At 41.5% G+C, this 18,386-nt stretch overlaps 2 protein-coding genes across 2 annotated transcripts; one reads left to right on the top strand and one right to left on the bottom strand.

The window, feature by feature from the left end:
* Positions 1-1,507: 1,507 nt before the first annotated feature.
* On the bottom strand, positions 1,508-9,758 carry LOC118772709 (carbonic anhydrase-like). Its single transcript, XM_036521269.1, has 7 exons — positions 9,545-9,758; positions 8,729-8,926; positions 6,811-6,929; positions 6,194-6,286; positions 5,659-5,721; positions 5,378-5,533; positions 1,508-2,843 (listed from the first exon to the last, which is right to left on the bottom strand). Exons 1-7 carry the CDS (start codon positions 9,576-9,578, stop codon positions 2,724-2,726), a joined length of 783 nt encoding a protein of 260 aa, XP_036377162.1. The 5' UTR covers positions 9,579-9,758; the 3' UTR covers positions 1,508-2,723.
* A 1,843-nt stretch (positions 9,759-11,601) lies between these two features.
* On the top strand, positions 11,602-15,531 carry rbis (ribosomal biogenesis factor). The gene is made up of 4 exons (XM_036522702.1): positions 11,602-11,649; positions 12,407-12,523; positions 13,443-13,568; positions 14,918-15,531. The coding sequence occupies exons 2-4, from the start codon at positions 12,413-12,415 to the stop codon at positions 14,984-14,986; spliced, it is 306 nt and encodes a 101-aa protein (XP_036378595.1). The 5' UTR covers positions 11,602-11,649; positions 12,407-12,412; the 3' UTR covers positions 14,987-15,531.
* The last annotated feature ends 2,855 nt before the right edge of the window (positions 15,532-18,386 follow it).

Below are 18,386 nucleotides of genomic sequence, written 5' to 3' on the forward strand. Positions count from 1 at the left end.
ACCATTCTAGCTGGATTCACAAGAAGGGAATCCCCTGGCAGGAATGCTGACATGAGAGTGGACAGTTATGTAAGGTAAGTGACAATTGGTGGCATTCATCTGAGCTGAAAAATACTTTGTCAATGTCTGTGTGCGTGATGGAGAACAGATTTGGCATTCTGCGCTGTGTTAGCAGACTTTACTGCAGATCAAGAAGGATTTTAATATCTTCAGGTTTATGTATTTTTTCACTGTTACACTAGTTTTCTGTATGATGTAGCCATCAAATTAAAGCATTTTACATAACTAATTTGTATAATTTGGGGACAGAAGAGTAGGTAGGCCTGGTCCTATATCCCCACTTCAGGAGCCACCAGACAGAGTGCTGGTCAACAGACCAACAGTTTCATCTGAAAGAACAGAGCTATGTACCTTATTGAGCATTGACTGAGTGTGGCTAATTGGCCAGACGTGCCTCTTTCCACAGTCTTAAACACACCTGCACCCTATTTGCTTCTGCTGCGATCGGTGCAGTCCTCTCATCTACGTAGAGACAACCTCTTTCCTGTTGAGGCTTCCAAATCCAGGTCACATGGACACCTGCCCTCTTCCTGTTTTATAGGAACCTGGGTGTGAGCTGGGATGATGTATGTGTGGTAGAAAGGTCAGTGGTGTGATCTAATCTGTCCTAATCACATGACTCTGCGGTAGCCTTCACATGTGTAGTTAATATGGGGGGGATAGGAAGGATCTCCTTCTCCTTCTCGCTTCTCCTTTGGGTTGTCTTGTGAAAGTGTTTTTATTTGTCTGAAATCCTGGGCCTAAAGGACCTAAAGGTCATTTTCTGAGAAACTGATGCCTCAGTGTTATGATTCATTTCTATAAATAAACATGCATTCTGTTTAAATGAGTTTTGTGTAATATGTAAAATTTAACATCATTTATAAAACAATAAATGTAAAGGTGTGTTTGGTTGCACTTCAGAACTTGCAACTACCTGCCGTAGAAAGAATAAGGTTTTACTTTTTGGTGTTAAGACTAGCATCCAGTTTTAAATCCAAGATGTTTGGTCTTTCCAGCTTATTTTTGTGGAGGGGATGTGAGCTTTAGCCATTTTGGTGCATTACACTGCACAAATTTGCTGTATATGGCGATGGCTGTTCAGTATGTGCCCAGATAAGGGCATTTAATGTGATTAAAATCTTTCATTAAACTAACTGTATCACAAATGTTTCTTTTTTAATTAAGAGGTTGGCACAGTCACCCGTTCCAACTTGCCCAGTTAACAGTGGCAGTCACGGCTGTATTTGCACTCTCCTGGGACCTCCCAGTTCTGATGCATTTAGCTGGTATTGATTTGATGTTAATTAAACAGCGGGAGCATATTCCCAGCTAAAGCACGACCTTTCTGTAGCTTGATGTGACATTTTAAAGCTATAACATTGCTGATGATCATACGACAGCAGTAGTACAAAGGCATTGCATGTCCGCTCGAATCAAAGAACAAAGGGCAACACTGGAGGCAGAATCGTCATAAAATATATTTATTCATCAATAAAATTTTCTTTCAAAATAGCTGTACTGCTAGACTTTTACTCCCAGGATGACCCTAACAACATTGCTCTGTGTAAGGCATAAAATCAACTTTGTCATTAAAACGTTTCAATTGACAGACATATTATTCAATAAATTAAGAAGTTAACCCCTCTAAAATAACACATTCCTCTGGTCCCTTTACTTGTTCAAACCTGACTCTGCCGGACTCGCGACCTGACCTGGAGGACCTGACGTCTCAGTGAAGCTACAGGCTACAATCTGTTGTCGGGCAGATTTTCTCACCTAGGCTCTGTGCGATGGCCCTACCGGCCTCGCACTGACAGCAACTGTGACTGACAGCTTATAACATTAAGTATTGTATTTGAACAGACCTCTAACAACAGCAACAGCGAAGCACAGAAAAGGCTTCAGTAATAAAACATTACTGAGAAATCACTTAAAAAAAACAAACAAAAAGAACATTTGTTGAGTAAGCTGCCAAACTAACTTAGCCATCCATTTATTGCTAATAAAATATAATAAGAAACAAACAAACAAAACAAAGTATTCAGGACTCATTGCGTCACTGTGCAAATAAACTCAGGCAGCATAAAACTTGTGAATGTGTGTGTGGATGCATGTGCGTGCGTGTGTGTGTGCGCACTAGAGGGGATTTTGAGGTTCAGTGCATCTCGTTAAGCTGCTGAGATTCTGCAGTAGCCCAGAAGTCAGAGATTACAGACAGACTGAAGCAGTACTGCAGATGGCATGATGTTTCGCAGCCAGTGAGTCCAGCATCCTTTCCATTTTGCTGTTTTCTGCTGAGACCCCTACAGAGCTGATTCCATTGTTTTGTTTGTTTGTTTTGGTGTCTCCTAAGGAGATCTACAGATCCAAGTAGCAATCTACAGAATTGGCACCGGATGCAAAACCAGGGGAAATCCATCACTTATAGAAGTGCCTTGTAAAATACATATAGCAAGGTCACTGACTTGTTACTGCGGACACCTGCAGGGTAAAAGAGACCTGCTTCCAAAGCTTCTTAAAACAGCACAGCCGTGTGGGGTGTGAGAGAAACACCAGGAGCATCTTTCACATTGAATCAATAGACAGCTACATCTGAACCCGTAGGTCTCCATAGGGTTCCATGGATGGGCGTCTCACTAAGGGATGGTCCGAGAGGCGAGACGGCACTAAGCACCAGGTGATCACTGGAAGGAGGCGCGGACCTTGCGGCCCTTGAGGGGCTGAGGCGGGCGGTAGTTGTCCACCATAGCATTCGGGTCCGCTCCCTCGGGGGTGAAGAGCAGGCTACGGAACTTGGTCATCTGTTGTGAAAGAACAACACTGTGAGCTCCCAGATTCTAACCCACTGGTCAGTGATGTCTTTGTTCTTCTGAGTGTCTGTGGTCTGAGCTCTACATTACCGTGTACTTATCTAGGGTGGTATAACCTCACTGTCATTTTACTCATTACGTATTAATGAGGCTAGACATTCACTGATGCAATTCAGGTTAAGTACCTTGCCCCAGACTCCACCAACCAGGTTCCACCCAGGAACCAATTTCTGGATGTTAGCCCAATCTTAAACTCAAAACACAAGCATTGATCTCCATATAGACTTGGGCTGCTGAGATTTGCCACTGTCACAGGGTCACAAACAGGCTCTATATTAAGGCTGCTGTACTACCAGTGTGACTTGCTGTAGGCTCTAAATATAGATGCTTTCATGTATATACTAACGGCAACACATGGCTGCTACAGAGTCCACAGAAAATTACACTGAAAAAAGAAAACAATGCAATATGTTGGTTTTCTATTAATTGCTGCTACACACAACCATGCCACTCCGATCAAGGCTGATTTCTGTTCTGTGCTTAAGTCACAACAGTATGTATACTATACACATGCTGTTGATCAATAGTAACTGATGGACTTGACATTCTCTTAATTGGTTTTGCTAAGCGGATAGCAGACTGTTACAGACTAATAAGCAACTCTGCCTTTTTTAACACTAAGCTGTAAATATTGAAGGCTGCAGTGTGCTTATCCTTCCCAAAGCTATGTGACTGCTAAACCTCCAGACTGCTGTGTGAACAGGATATACTAACAAGGAAGCTGAAGTTGTACTTATTCATTTTTATTCGAGTGTATGTTGATTCATGCACACCAAAAGGGACATCTATGCAGTATGTGTACATTAAGATTTCCCATTTAAGATTTTGCATTCTTTAGGATTGTTTTTCCTGTCTATGCTGTCTCTACTGTATTTTTGGACACTCATTTTCATGTTTATTCAGGATGTCATATGCTACTTCTGGTGCAGTCTTCTGCCAGCAGCATGATAGTGAGAAACTGGGCTGTGACCCCTGCTCACGTCTCTGCACAGGTATGAATTAGCTGTTAGCTGATAGCTGCAATGATAGTTTCCCCATGTGATTACTATCACAGGGCATGCTGGGTTTATCACCTCCTCATAACTATTGATTTTCTAAACAAATCTTGGGCAAAATGCAGCATTTACACAACCTGTTTATACAGCTAGACGTTTTCATGTAATCTCAACACATCTTGATTTCACTAGTTAATATTTGAGTTTGCCTGCTCATCTCAAAGCATCAAAATAGAAAATACCTATCCAGTCTTTATTATTATCCCAGTGTGTGAGGTCCCGGTTTCATGTTTTTCTATTATATACAAAGGGAATTAAAAAGCTCAGCTCTGTGTGCAGGCTACATAGAGCCCTTTGAGGCATGCGCTTCAGTTTTACTCATGAAATAAACATTTGCCTGAAGGATGTTAATTTTCACACAGACTCAACAGCTTGGGCTTTGGAGCCAGAGAGAGGCAGTCAGGGAGCTGGGGTATGAAATGGGAAAGGGTTTCTGTTTGGGAGGAACAGAGTAGGAGAGCGTTGCCTATCTGGCACTTAAATGGGTCAGTTCAGTTTTACTTCCCTCACTGTAATTTTACCTTACATTTACCAATGTTTCCTTCATTGCAGTTTCCCTGGCACTTCAGGACCCATTTAAATGAAGCATTATTTGGGCGGAGGCATTACTATGTAGCTATTAGTTACTATCAACAATCAATACGAGTGCACACCCTTCAGTTGTCACTGGCAGGAGCACCTCAGCTGTAGAAGGTATCGCTGATAGTGTTATCATTACACAGCAAATAGATATCCTATCCTATCTATACACAAGACATTACTAAGGACCTCCCTGTTTTCTTATTACGACTTGCCTAATTCAGAGAGCCGTGCAACAGCACTTGCTAAGCACCTCGCTTGAGAGACTGAAAGTATAATTCCGAGGCAGGGTGTACAAGGGCACTGACAGGGTGTGGGAGAAGGTGAGCCTTCTAGCTTAATTGCACAAGACACCACCTTACCCTTCAGCTAACCATATAGCGACCATAAAAATGACTATATTTAGCAAGCAGTAGTGACAGATGAGGTCTGCATATCTGTCCTTATTCTGCAGTTACAGTAATAGGACAAGTTAAACACTCAAGCAGATGTGGTGTGCCTTTGATCGGATTGCGTGATGCCTCTTTACGTACATTCTATGCATGCACTCTACAGTACATGTCAATTAAGGTAGCTGTCTGCAACATACACCCAACCAGGAAACGGACACCTGTGTAGAGCTCACTCAGGTCTCAGTGGGCAACACTGTACGATGCTGCATGCTGTAGGTTCTTGACCAGGACGCTTTGTGTTTCCAGTGCTGTGATATAACTGTTTTTGAACCATAAAATTTACTCTACCAGCTACTTAGCTGTATGTACAAGATAAGTCAATGTGTATAAAGTATGACTGGTGAAAAGCTGTTATGTAACACATTGAACGGGGCTGAACCTGGTCAGAGCTGACGCTGATTGACTCCTTCAGGACTATCCAGGTGACACTCTCCAGCAGAGGGGGTGTGGTCAGGGACCCGTCATATGTCCAGTAGTCAAGAGAGCCAGGGAGCAGGATGGTGGGGTCAAAGTTCTCGAAAGTGGTCTGCTGACCCTGAGCAACAGGATTCATTTAAGAACATTGTCAGATTCTTGCACACAAGTCTTGCACATGAGGGTAGTTCCTACCATACTATAACATACCGTATATTTGCACAGCCTTTGGAAAAGTGACCTTACCTTGGACTTGATGGAATCCAATGCATCAAGAACTGTCTGCAGCTGGGGGTTGGCATCTCCAACCTGTTAAGACAAAGAAATAACACACACATGCACCCCCGCAAACACACACACACGCACAGACAGACACATACAAACACATTAATGAAAAAATTCTGCTCATGTTTACTTCTTAAACATTGGTTTTGGCATTCACAATAGGATCCCCTTCATAAATTATATCATCCATAACATATCATGTATGGTTTTTCTGCTAATATTATTTTCAAGTTAAATGCTTCGGTTTACTGAAACAACAACTGGTAACTGCACCCTGGTGAGCAGCAGAGATGATATCTGATGTTGACTGGAGTGCAAATGCTGATCTTTACGGTTGTCATGCACCTTGCATGCAGTATGGGAGATCAGGGAGCCAGCCAGCAGGTTTTTACAGGTGTGTTTGCAAGTGTGATGTTAGTGAGCTGCACTCATAGTAGTGGTATAATACTGACTTTACCAAACTGCCGTCATAAACCATAAAGAGCCACAGGCTGACCTTCAGGAAGACTCCGACCACAGCCAAACCGTCAGGCTGGCTGGCAGCATCGCCGAAGCTGGGGTACTTGGTGTTCCAGTGGACCAGGTGCAACTGACAAAAAAGCGGAGACCTCAGCTTCAGTGGATTAATCAGGATAACACAAATCCCTGTGATGGTGTGACATGCATCAAGAGCATCTGGGGTTGCCCTCAGAAGCACACATCAGGTTGATGGCTTGTATAAGTACAGATGTTCTATTTACTGGACAGATATACAGCTCAGTGTGATTAACACTGAAAATTCCATTTCGGTTACTGTTTAAGCCAAAAGTGCTCTGATGTGCTGTTTTGTTATAAATGTTAACAAACCAGCACTGCCAAAAACAGTACATCCATAGCAATACTGGCAGTACTAAAATATGCCATTATCAACCAAAGCTACATGGACAAGGAAGTGTGCAAAATACAGCACAAAGGCGAATGGAAAGCAGAGTCTCCTGTACAAGTTTCCTCACAAGATTGCCTAACAAAAAGTGTGTCTGAATGAAAGGTTACAGTGAGTTCATTCTTTCTTCTCAGAGAACAGTCCTTAGTTGTCCTTGCAAACATAACTCATAGAGGGAGGACACCGCGAACCTCTGCTGCAAACTTGGTGCCATCGATGGTGTGCTCAGAGCCCCTGTCGTCACTGCCGCCCCAGTGGAAGTGGAACTGGCGCAGTCGGTATGTCCCAGATATCGGTCCCCCTGTCAGCGCTGCAGGCACAAACAGACCCACATCAGCACAGCCAATGCTGACAGACACATGCAGGTATAAACACACACACGCGTGCGCACGAGCACACACACACACGCTTGTGTGCACGCACGTACACACACAAACACACACGCACACGCACACACACACACACACACACACACACACACCATGAATACTGTTCGAGTTTAGAATATTAAATCTGTATTGTTTTCTGTGTAATAATGTTTCAAATCTCTTGTGCTGACCCAGCAAACTGGGGTCATCGCGACCCGTATGTCTGTACGAGTATCCTCATTTCCTACTTTCTACATCAGACAGTCAGACACAGTTCCTGTTATGCAACTCCAGTAACTCAAGGGCATAATGTCCAGTAACAGCAAAGATCTTGAATACTTCAATGCATATTATGTGAGGAATCTACATATAAAAAAGATAACACTAATCCTTATTCATTCAATTGCCGGCACACTCTGAACTCAGTCCAATGCAATAGGTCATTTAAGTAGGTCATTTTTTTCACAATAGTTCATTTCACTTGTCAGAAACGAAACACAGGAGTTATCAGCCTTGCTGCTACACTGATAAGGAATGTGTGTGCATGTGTGTGAGTATGTGTGTGTGCATGTGTGAGTCTGTGTGGATATATGTGAGCATGTGTGTGAGTGTGTTTCACAGCAGCACTGTGCCAATGTCAGGATTGCTCTGTAAGTGTGGTGAGTGACGCGAACTGCTCCTCCTGATCTCTTTCCCCCATCAATAAATGCAGACTTTGTACTCTGTGTGACTGATTCACCATTACTCTCCATCTAGACCAGGACATCAGAAGGCCACAGAAAGCTGCTCCAGAAAAGAACACCACAGGGGAGTGGCAGTAATTATCACTCTTTGTGCTGCAAAGCCCTTCAGTTTCACATCAGCAAAGAAGTATTTTTTATCAAGCTGAATGTTGTTCCTCAGAAAATATTTGACTCATGCCGTCGGAGCAGTGCCATCACAAGGTCACTCTGCAGTGTTCAAGCAGCACTTGTGACAGTAATTGTCCTTAAAATGATATGTTTTCAGGACATTGGTATTGTGAAAAAAAAAGTTTACAGCATATTGTTCAGATCTGGACAATTTTTTTCCCTTTGGATATCCAATAAGACATGTCAGGTTACTATAGGATTCCAAAGGAATACACTTGTTCAAGAAAGCCCATTATAAAATTGGCTTGTCCTACAGGAAATGTTTATGGGTTAGAAAAAATGTCAAAATAACTGATGAATGTAAATATTTTCTTTCCTGTATGGTTGTGCTACTTCCGTTTACTTAATAAAAAGGTTACACAATGTTAAATTTACAAATATGGAAAAAATAAGCTTTTCATACACATATGTGTCATAAAAATATTCTATATTAAGCACGCAGTAAAGCCTTTGCTTCATCAAAGAAGATTTGTTCTGCTCTGGAGAAGATTACTGCAAGAATACAAACACACATAAGCTCAAAAGCAATCAAAGGGTGATTCCTACCTATGCATCAGTCTCCGTTACATAATGCAAGCTTGAGGTTATATTAGTGCTTGTAAAGCATAATTATGAAATGTCCCTGTGTTTCATATTTTGAATGTTAAATGTTTAATGATCTCTATTTTGAAAATTCCTAGGACAGACTGACGTCCTCGACACCCCTCAGAACACAGACATTACCTATCTAACGGTCATTTTAACAAAATCTAAATATTATGCATCCGTGTCAGGTCGTTGAATTGGATTTTTTTATTTATTTATTTTTGTTAGAAAGAAGTACCACTGACTTGAGCTGTCGTTGTCGTCGGCGAAGTCCACCTGGAAGGAGTGGCCGCTGTTGAGGATGCCTTTGGACGTGGCGGGGTCGTACTTCAGCGTGAGCGGCTGCAGCGCGGAGTCGTACTCCGCAGCGCTGGGTACGATGTCAATGGGGGACTGCCTGGGTCCGTCCGCGATCGGGAAGTTTTCGACCCATTTGTCGGGTCCTACACACACGCGTACGCACACACACACACACACACACACACACACACACACACACACACACACACACACACACACAAAGAGGAAATATGTAACGCTATTAGGCAGACTGCAGTAATTTTATTCAGCAGTAGAACAAATAAAAATAATGATCTGATTTGGTTTGATTTGTGTTGTATGCTGTCGCTTTTTCGACCCGACTAAAGTTGGCTAACTAACGTTAACGGTAATGTTATATAGATGACAGTTGAACTCAAAAGTTGACCGTTGCCAACGTCATCTTGAACAGTTGACCGTTGTTGAGGTAGAATTCTAAACAGGTTTATTAAATGCAAGGTTATCCTTAAGTAAGTCTATCTTTTCCCATGAACCAGTCAAGTGTCATTCACTTTCATCCATTTTATTTCAGGGGTTAAATTAACAAAATTGATTAATGACAGCGAGCTATATGGCTAACGTCAGTTTTCTAACGTTACTTCACACCTGTGTCCTTCGAGAGTGGGAGGTGGATTGGAGCAGAACCGCATGATTCATAACGGCATGACCGCGGGAAAAAAGCCATTAAATCGCATAGCGGGTCAAGTTTGGATATATCATTATAAGAAGATTAAGTGTCTCACCGTTATCCGCTCCGTATCCCCATCCGTGAGACATAGTTACAAAATGTTGCGGTTCTGGGAGTCTACAATGTAAGGTCCCCGGTCGGGTATGGAATTCAAACAGCCTGGATGTCTTCAACGGACAAGTGCCGGGGTTTATATAGACTTGCCTTGGCCGCGTACGTCTCTCGAGCCAATGGGTTTGGCCACGAGATCTCGGCGGACTTGAGCACGAGCGAGCGGGAGGAGTTAAAGGGAAGCGCTGTCAATCGATGAGCTGACCAGTCATTCTCCCTCTCTCTCTCTCTCTCTCTCTCTCTCTCTCTCTGTCCTGCGCTCTCGTTTTCTGTCACATTGGCTGTTTCCAGACGCAACTCCGGCTCTCCGATCTCCTGTAGGAATGTGAGGTGGTGGAAAAACCGCTAACGGTGTATGACTTCCCCTGATGTCTCCATGACAAATCGCTCCGGTGGCCACTGCTGTCAGTTAAATATTTAATTCGATGCTTCGCTGGTTTGTCCGCTCCAAGAGAACTGTCCTTCTCTTAACGAAAATAGACACTTTATGTTTTGAATAGAAAATAGCCCCATTCTCGCGTCCTTCCTTGACCAAAAATAGCGTCTTGTAGTCCTTGGAGGTGTACCGTGTACTAACACTGTAAAATACTGCGGTCGAGTAAGAAAAAACGCCAAAACAAACAAAAAACATGCAAACAATGTACTGCAACGTTATTAATGTCCAAATGAAAACAACGAGGTGTATATTGCGGGCATCTTGCTAAACGCGAGCCAGTGAGCGCGCTACATGTGCAAATGTGATCTTCTGCGCTTTAATGCGTGTAATTTAAAGAGACCACTGCTATACTAGGATTACATTTCTGAAGATAATTAACACAGCCAACGTGGTTTACTTAAGTGAACAATTAACATGCTTTTTACTAGTGGTCTGCCACGCATGCGATAAAGAGCCTGCACAGGTTATTGTCAGTATATTTCTCAAGCATTTTTGTAGTGTTGCGACGAAGACAAAATAAATGCAGGGTAATTGAAGGGCAGGTTGGTCGTTAAAATACATTTTAGCTAACATTATTCGAATAATTTCGTAATTATGAAATGAACATCTTTTATTAATAACCCTGTGATAGACAGACGTCTTGTCCCTGGGATGGACCACTGAATCTGAATTTTATTATGTACCATGTCACACGCAAAACAGTGCTCCTCAGGACGCCACAAAGGGGTGTCGAGGTTTTGTGTTAAAACTGGAGAATTGCAATGTTGTCAAAAGTGCCAAACACCATTCATGTTTAATAACATTTCTGTTAAACACTTTTGAAGGCTATGAAAGAGTACTAAACATATAACCGGGCACGAACACGCGCGCACAGAGCAGCTTGTTTAACCTATTTTTGTTATAAAATGACTTCAAAAAGTTAAACCTGTACAACTGAACAAACAAGAAATAAATTAATAAATTTCCACGAAAGCGAAATCGTTGGCTGACACATGACACAATCACACGCGAAGGTTTGACAGCGCATAAGGTGAATTTTTTTTTGGCTTTGCTGCCACCTTGTGGTACATTAATTAAATAACACTAAAATAACACTGAAGTGTTTCGGAGTTGCAATGCATGCAAAGCTTACAGAAGTGTTTCAATGGTGAAACATCAGAAGCAATTAAGACTATGACACATGAGCATTTCTGTATAACTGCGGCAAATACAATAGACACATGCAAACGCTTTTAGAGGAAAGAAAATAGCACGGAAGTGGACAATACAGTAACTCTTGTGTATACATACAGTATATCTCTATCCCTTCTAGTCTGTTAGCGTAAAAGCACCTCTCACAAGATTCCTGTACAATGTAGGTTGCACAGTAGACCTGGAGAAATGGAGAAGGTCAAAGATTTTAAAAAATGAAAAGAAAAAAGAAAACGCGTGTTAAGCCCTTCCTACAGCCATCTGTTTCTAGTTCTAAGTACATGAAGTACATGAAGTACATGAAGTACAGAATTGCAGGTACAGAAACAGCCCCGCGGTGATTGGACAAAGGAATCGTCGCGTGTAAACTACGTCATTGCGACTATCCACATGTTTCTGCTGCAGAGCTGTCCCCAAGAGAGGTATGGCATGTTTTCTTGTTATAAGTTAGCATTTCCGCAAACGTCGAATATGTTTCGTCGACTTTTAAATATCTTTATGCTACTCACTTTTACACAGTATACACAAAGTTGCTATGAGATACGTAAAAGTAATGAGTTAACTTGTCTGACAGCGTAGCTAGCTCGCCAACCGTGCTACCAACCGCTCAGAAATGTTCAGTTTGGGAATACACTGACAGTACAACTGACTGTGAAAAATGAGATAGACGTATTATGTCTGAAGCCTTAGTTAACTAGGTAGCGAGCTAGAACGACCTTGCTCTGTATTTTGTCAAGCGTTATAGATATCGATAGTTAGCTGTCTGGCTACCGGCACTTCTGTTAGAATGTCACCCCGCTGTTTGTATTCTCTTTATTGTCGCTGTCGCGTCGTTTGCTTGGTCGAGTAGCTGGACAAATTGGGTCGAAATATTTTGGTGATTTCTTGATGAACAGAATCAGTCATTTCTCTTGTATTAGCAATGGCTGACTAACTGATATGATCTTTTCCGTGGTCCATTTTTGTCTTGTGAAACTCGTATTTATACGTATTTAAAATACATCTTAGCTTGATGCCTGTGCTAATATTCAATTATGAGTCATGCCTGAATTGCTAAGCAAAGGAACCATGTGCGTTTGATTATGATAACGTATCTCCTTTTCAGTAATTAATTTTCTTTATTAAGAATTTAGCATATTCTTTTTTGGTAACTTTTTCCCCTGCATTTCATGTCCAAAGGTTACCATGGCAAAGAATAAACCTAAGGGTCAGAAACAGAAGAGTGTGTTTCAAGTGGCCAACAAACACATAAAACATAAGAATAAAGCCAAGCCTGTGACCTCAACCCTCAAACACGTAAGTACCCGATTAGTTTCTTGTCTTTCGCAAGCTTAATTAGAGCTGACAGTTGAATCGAAGATGGAGAAGAATGTTGGTGGTGAAGTGTGGAGAGCAGTAGAGTAATATTCTGAGAATTATGGATTACAATCGCTAATGTTAATGCTGTATCCTGTAGCGGTGCCTGTGAACTGTATGCCTTGTATGTCTGGAAGCCAGGGAAACTTTATTAGCCCATATTTCCACATAGTACTGCAATGCACAGCCGGTTTTGTTTATTGTCTGTTTAGGTTAAATGGTAGGTTAAGCTCAAGGGCACAGCCAGACTCCTGGGATGCGGTTCTGTAACAGTAATTTACAAAATTTGCTAAAATTCAATTGAATCACTTTGTTGTACTGCCCCATGTGGCGGTATGGGGTAAGACCCCAAATTCTGAGTTGGTCGGTTGGCACAGGTCTGCATTGAGTCTGTGTTGAGCCTGTCCACCACATAAAAAGTGTAAATTGTTAATGTCAGACAGTAGCTTGGGGATCAAAGAAAACAATCATGTAAATCTAAAGTGTGAACATCAAGTGACTCTGGATAAGTCTGTCATAAAGCAAATGAGCAATGCAGTGTATTGATGGCAGTGTAGTGTAGTGGTAAGGGACAGGGCTTGTAACTGAAAGGTTTGATTCCCCACTGGGGCACTGCTGCTGTACCCTTGGGCAATGTACTTAACCCAGAATTGCCTCAGTAAATATCCAGCTATACAAATGGATGACAATGTAAGAACTGTAACCTTATGGAAGTCACTCTGGATAAGAGTACCTGCTAAGTGACAATAGTGGTAGTACATTCAACAAATCTGAGGGTGGTGTTGAAAGGCCGAAGATAAAAGCAAAACAGCAAAACAAAACACTGACCTGATGTTGTCCTTGTTTGTTTGTTTTTTAGATTAATGCCACCAATGCTACTAAGAACGAGAAGGTCGACAGCCTAAATAAAATATTCTCAGATGTACAGAGGGAGGTAAAAAGCCTATCGAAATGTACTGCACAGGAACCCAAAAAGCCGCCACAGGTAAGGGGTGACTGCATATTGCAATCTCACAGACCTGGAAAGGGGGTCATTTATTCTGCCAGGAAAGCAGATGGGACCTCAGGATGGTTCAGGTTTACACAACTAACTCTGAATGAAAAAAGAAAGCTCGGCTTTGCCAAATATTAAAATAAATGACAGAGTGTCAAAGAAAGAGAATTGAATGGAAGCGTAGGGGAGGACATTCAAACTAAATGCTGTGTGTTTTGAGTCATGAAGTGAAACAATTATTACATTATTGTGACCACTATGCAGTAGTTATCATGAATGTCAGTGAAAAAAAATTAACACTGGCTAATGCTTGTTACATAAAGGGAAAGACCTGTGCCATAGCAGTTAGTTAGCATGCTCCCATAACTTTAATGACACAAATAATTAATCATGAGTAACAGGAAGTTACATATCAGGTTTTTTGTTTATTACAAGTTTTCCAGCTGTGAAGGGTTTATTTGCAAAAGAATTTTGTGCTACATGTGGAGCGTGACTGTGGAAGTGAGGTAGCGAATGGTGTTGTTCCCGGGGGATGCTTTAGACTCAAGCATTAGCTGATACATGCTCCTGTGTGGGTTATTATTTATGCATTAGTTAACAAATGTCAGGAACGGTTTCAGGCTAACATAACTAATCACTGCCAAGGCGGACATCTCTGTTCTTTCTGAGAGGAATTTTGTAGCAGTTTTCAGTCAAAATCCCTATTTACAGTACCAGTCAAAAGTTTGGACACAACCTTAATTCTTTATTTTTACTATTTTAGAATAATAGTAAAGACACCAGAACTATGAAATAACACAAATTGAATTATGCAGTGACCAAAAAATGTAAACAAATCAGAACTATTTTATATTTTCTTCAAAGTAGCGAAAAAATATTTTTTAAAAATATTTTTTTTAGATAGAAATTCATAAGCAGAAATCAACTTAAGCATAAGTCTTTAGATTAAAATGTCTTTGAATGCATGTTTCCCATTGTCTTAGTCAGGTGTGTCCAAACTTTTGACTGGTACTGAACGTGGTACTGAACGTGTTTTTTGCTTTCGTGGAATTAAAATAGCATGGAAAGCAGTTCTGCTTGATCAAGTGCGTGCGTGCCTGTGTGTATGTGTGTGTTGTGCTAGCTGCAACAGATGGGCCAGCGTTTTTTGTTGTTTTTTTTTTTTTTTTTCCAACAGGCCCACATGAAAGGCTCCAGCAAATTAGAAATCCAGAAATCTGGAAACGCTGCTGTTGTGTGTGTGTGAAGAGAGCGAGTCGGTGCGTGGCAGCGATGCTGTTGCAGACAGCTTGTACAATTACCCAGCCTCATCTCTTCTATTGGTGTTCCCTCCTCCGCAGGTGATCAGAGAACCGCCGAGGGACTCGGTGAATGTGGACGGCGCCGTCCAGCTGTTCTCTCAGCTCTAGCAGATGAAACCATCACAACAAATGAAAGATTTAAGCCAATTAAAAAAAACAAAAACTTTCATGGACATTTTTTGGTGCAGCTGGATGAGTAAACAAAAAGTTTAACAAGTCCACCGCCTAAAGAAAACGTTTTAATAACTTTTGGTAAAGGTTTAAAATCAGCTGTGGAATACAGGGAGCTGGACTTATGTAACTTATAACACATGAACGTGTGTTAAAACAGAAATATTAAGTTTGATGTTAGGTTTGACTGGAGAGAGTTCGGTTTTTGCTGTACTCAGTGGAAAAGGAGATGGGATCTGCAGAAGAGTGACGTATAATGTTTAGCCATGAGTTACTGTCTTAGATGCCAGCCGTCGTGGCTGTGATTGAACAATCTAGTAGTGCTCACTGCGCATACAGTACGAAAGTCAGCAGTCCTGATGATCTTTGTCATTTCAGGGCTGAGCCCTTTTTTCATGCAACTGTAAAGACCATGAAAACTGTGCAATAAATCAGTAGAGTGTCTGACCGGAAAAAAAAAAAAAACATTGGAATAAAAGAGAAAAAGTAGCATTTCTGTGTCTTTTTTAGAGTTTCATTTTCTTCAGGATGTATCTTTATATTTGACAGAGCATCCTGCATGAGTAAGTGATACAAGCTGTCTTTAACTGAAAGATCGTTGATTTGAAGTCTGTCCAAATAAGCTCCAAATGTGTGAAAACAGCTTTTAAGAAGACCTTATTACTAACAGCAAAGCAAAAAATAACTTCGGGTCTAAAGCTCCTTTGATAATCCTATAGAATATTAAACCAGGGTGCCTTTTGTCGTTTATTTTGAGTAGCAAATTGCAGCTTTTTTCTGTTTTTACTAGACATTTAATGCTGATTTCTATAACTGTCTCGCTCGTAACAATAGCAAAGAAACGTTTTCTGTGCACTTCCTAGGGCAAAGTGTTCTGCAGTTGCATTACATCTGAGCCAAAGATCCTTTAAAGATTTATTAGATAGATCTGTATACAGGGAATGCAGTGTGCCTGCAGAAAGCGAAGTGTTCACCTGTCAGTGTTCAGAAAGGAGTTCCTCTCACAAACCCTTCAGCCGGATGACAGCTACCACCATACCATTGTGAAAAGTCTGTAGTCCTGCTGATCTCCTGTCAAATCAGAGACGTTTGTTTAACGCTGACTCCAGTGAGACTAAATTATTGGAAAAAAGGAAACTTCATAGTGGTGCCAAGTCACTACAGGTCACTTCAGTTTGCTCGCAAGTTTGTGCTTTTGTGTGCAGGATGCTTTCTTGCATGATTGCAAAAGAATTCATAGACACACAGGAGGCATTCACTGTAATATTTCACTGCAAGCGTGCAACATGCAGCGTGTTTTTCATATGATTGGCGGAATGTTTAAAGGAAACTGCTGCACCTGGATATGGAGTTGTCGTTAGGGTGTAGGAGTGGGCATTTTAAGCTTAAACTCCCTCTCTACTGTAGTACGATGTTTGACAAAGGACGATATCTGACTTATATGCCGAGTAGATAAACAAAAAAAATATGTATTTATTTATTTTTTCCTTTTTTCCCTTTCCTTTTTTTGTTTAAATGTCATACTTAAATGCCCCCCCCCCCCCCCCCCCCCCCAAAAAAAAAAAAAAAGAAAAGAAAAAACTTAATCACTCAGACCCTAAAGAAGGCTCTATTTTCACTTAGTTGTCTGTAAAATATGAAAAGGTGCTTTCTCGAGTTTCGGCATAATTGAAAGTCTTTGGAAGAACCTAAAAATGAAGTTTTGTGAGGCGTTTTCGTTGGATGTGGGAATTCGAGCGTAAAGAATAAATGGCCAGTTGTTTTGCTGGAACCTGCTGGTGGAAGATGAATTCAGAGGCGTCCCGGTGCAGACCCACCATGCAGTCTCCTTCGCTGCGCTATTCTCCAACGGTGGCGTGACAATTTCAATAACGTTAATTAAAAAAGAAGAAAAGCTTAAGTCAATAAACGTAACTATTGAAGGTAGAACATAAGTCAATAGAACTGAATAAAAATGAATGAGATTCAGTTTGTAGCGGGGTATTCTGTCTTGCTTTTGCTTCCAGACGCGTACAAAAGATACAATGAAAAACGTCTGGAAGCAAAACAGACCTTTTTTCCGTGCAGTTATACCTTTCAGAGCTAGGGCTACATTGTCTGTTCAGTTAAATTTCCAAGCGGCGCAGGGATTAGACACCGCCTTTGAAAGGGCTTTTCGATCTCCAGAAACACCCCCATTCACAGCGCTTTCACCTCTCGCGAATCGGTCCGGGAAGCACTGTCGGAGGAACAAAGACGCCGCGCGGCTGTTCATTTACTGCACATACACGCTGGCTACGTTCACAAAACAAGATTATCTTGTGCCGAGATACACTTTGGGCGCGTTCAGATCAGGTTTGACTAAAAGCAGCTTTCCTGAAATACAGTAATTGCCTTGCCTGGTGCTGCTTTCAGAAAATAGAGATACACATTAAGTAGAAAAGCCACTGTGTATCCCTGTAAAAATGAAAACGAAAGCTTGGGGTGTAGATTAACGCTAAGCAAAATGAATAGAACAGCTGAAGTGTGTCAGCAGACGAAACACATGTAGTACGTCGTTTGATCATCCATGGTGACCTAAATTAATTTTTGCATGTCATTCACGTATATATCTGGATATATTTATTGAAGCAACTGAAGCAAGGGTGGTTTGGACTAGAATTTGAACCAGGTTAAATCATTTTAGCATCAAAATAAACTTCTTATTTGGGCCTCCATACTGCTGCCCTTGACTTTTGGAGCATTCATTCTAAGTTTAGTGAGCATGCGTAAAATCTAAAACCGAATTCGGAGTTCAGATTTAAAGCTTGTGATAACATTGCCAAGATGTGTCCAGACGACTGAGAGTGAAAACAACGTAAGCAGTTATAGGCTATATGTTCCATTTCTGCATTTCACTTCCCTCGCAATTTTGGACGTCTGTTCAGAATGATGCCAACTGATTAGTGAAAGCAAAGTTACCCATGTTTATTCCTTTGATAGATTAATTTCTAATGAAAACAATTTTGTTTTCAGGTCAGGGAACTGCAGGTAAGTCATTTTGGTCAACTGAGAGTGCAGAACTATGATGTAGTGATCTGACTCTCAGACAGGGAACTGACTGTAGTCACAGAAGAGTATGATTTCAAATCCTAAGGCTGCACATAGGTTTACTCTTCAGCAAGGTAACTAACCTTGATTGTACCAGGAAATACCCAGCATGCAATTGGAGCATTATCACATATGATTGTAAAGTGGTAAGTGAGCACATGTGACAGTTTTGCCTGATGGGGAACTAACTCTCCCTAGTGCTGACCAGATGCTGGCCCTCTCTTTGCTGCAATGCCCCCCCCCCCCCCCCCCCCCCCCCCCGGAGGCC

Source organism: Megalops cyprinoides, chromosome 2 (genome assembly GCF_013368585.1).
Source record: "Megalops cyprinoides isolate fMegCyp1 chromosome 2, fMegCyp1.pri, whole genome shotgun sequence".
Classification (NCBI taxonomy): domain Eukaryota; kingdom Metazoa; phylum Chordata; class Actinopteri; order Elopiformes; family Megalopidae; genus Megalops; species Megalops cyprinoides.